At 36.0% G+C, this 481-nt stretch overlaps 1 protein-coding gene across 2 annotated transcripts in view; it reads right to left on the bottom strand.

Moving 5' to 3' along the window:
• Positions 1-481, bottom strand: part of xpnpep2 (X-prolyl aminopeptidase (aminopeptidase P) 2, membrane-bound) — a 74,801-nt gene that overhangs the window by 11,635 nt on the left and 62,685 nt on the right. For both annotated transcript variants that reach the window (XM_025063482.1, XM_008326417.3), the window contains exon 3: positions 85-195. In XM_025063482.1, the coding sequence (XP_024919250.1) occupies positions 85-138 (54 nt within the window). In that variant the 5' untranslated portion in view covers positions 139-195. The remainder of the gene's footprint in view (positions 1-84; positions 196-481) is intronic.

Genomic DNA, 481 nt, shown 5'->3' with positions numbered 1-481 from the left:
GATGGATGATGGATGGATGGATGGATGAATGAATAGATGGATGGATGGATGGATGGATGGATGGATGGATGGATGTAGAATTACCAGATGAGCATCAGTTCCTGGGATGATATACGCAGAAATGTTGAGAGGCAACATCTTCTGCCGTAACTCTTTCAGCTGAACCGAGGAGTTCACTGCTGTACTTGGGATGTACTGTTACACACACACACACACACACACACACACACACACACAAGATAATCATGACCGTTGCCATTAAAACCAAAGCGTTTGCTGATTCATCTGCTTCTTTATCTTTCGTCTTCAATGATTAACTTTTCTCACACTTTTCTTCTTCCGTCTACATGAACATCGGCCGTGATTAAAAATCCAACTTAAGCATTAAATAACATACATATATATATATATATGTATACATATATATATATACATAAATATATGTGTATATATACATATATACATATATACATATATATGT

Source organism: Cynoglossus semilaevis, chromosome 15 (genome assembly GCF_000523025.1).
Source record: "Cynoglossus semilaevis isolate Cse_v1.0 chromosome 15, Cse_v1.0, whole genome shotgun sequence".
NCBI classification, from domain to species: Eukaryota; Metazoa; Chordata; class Actinopteri; order Pleuronectiformes; family Cynoglossidae; genus Cynoglossus; species Cynoglossus semilaevis.
Note: the sequence above shows the minus strand (reverse complement) of the source record. Positions and strands in the feature narration are given on the sequence as shown.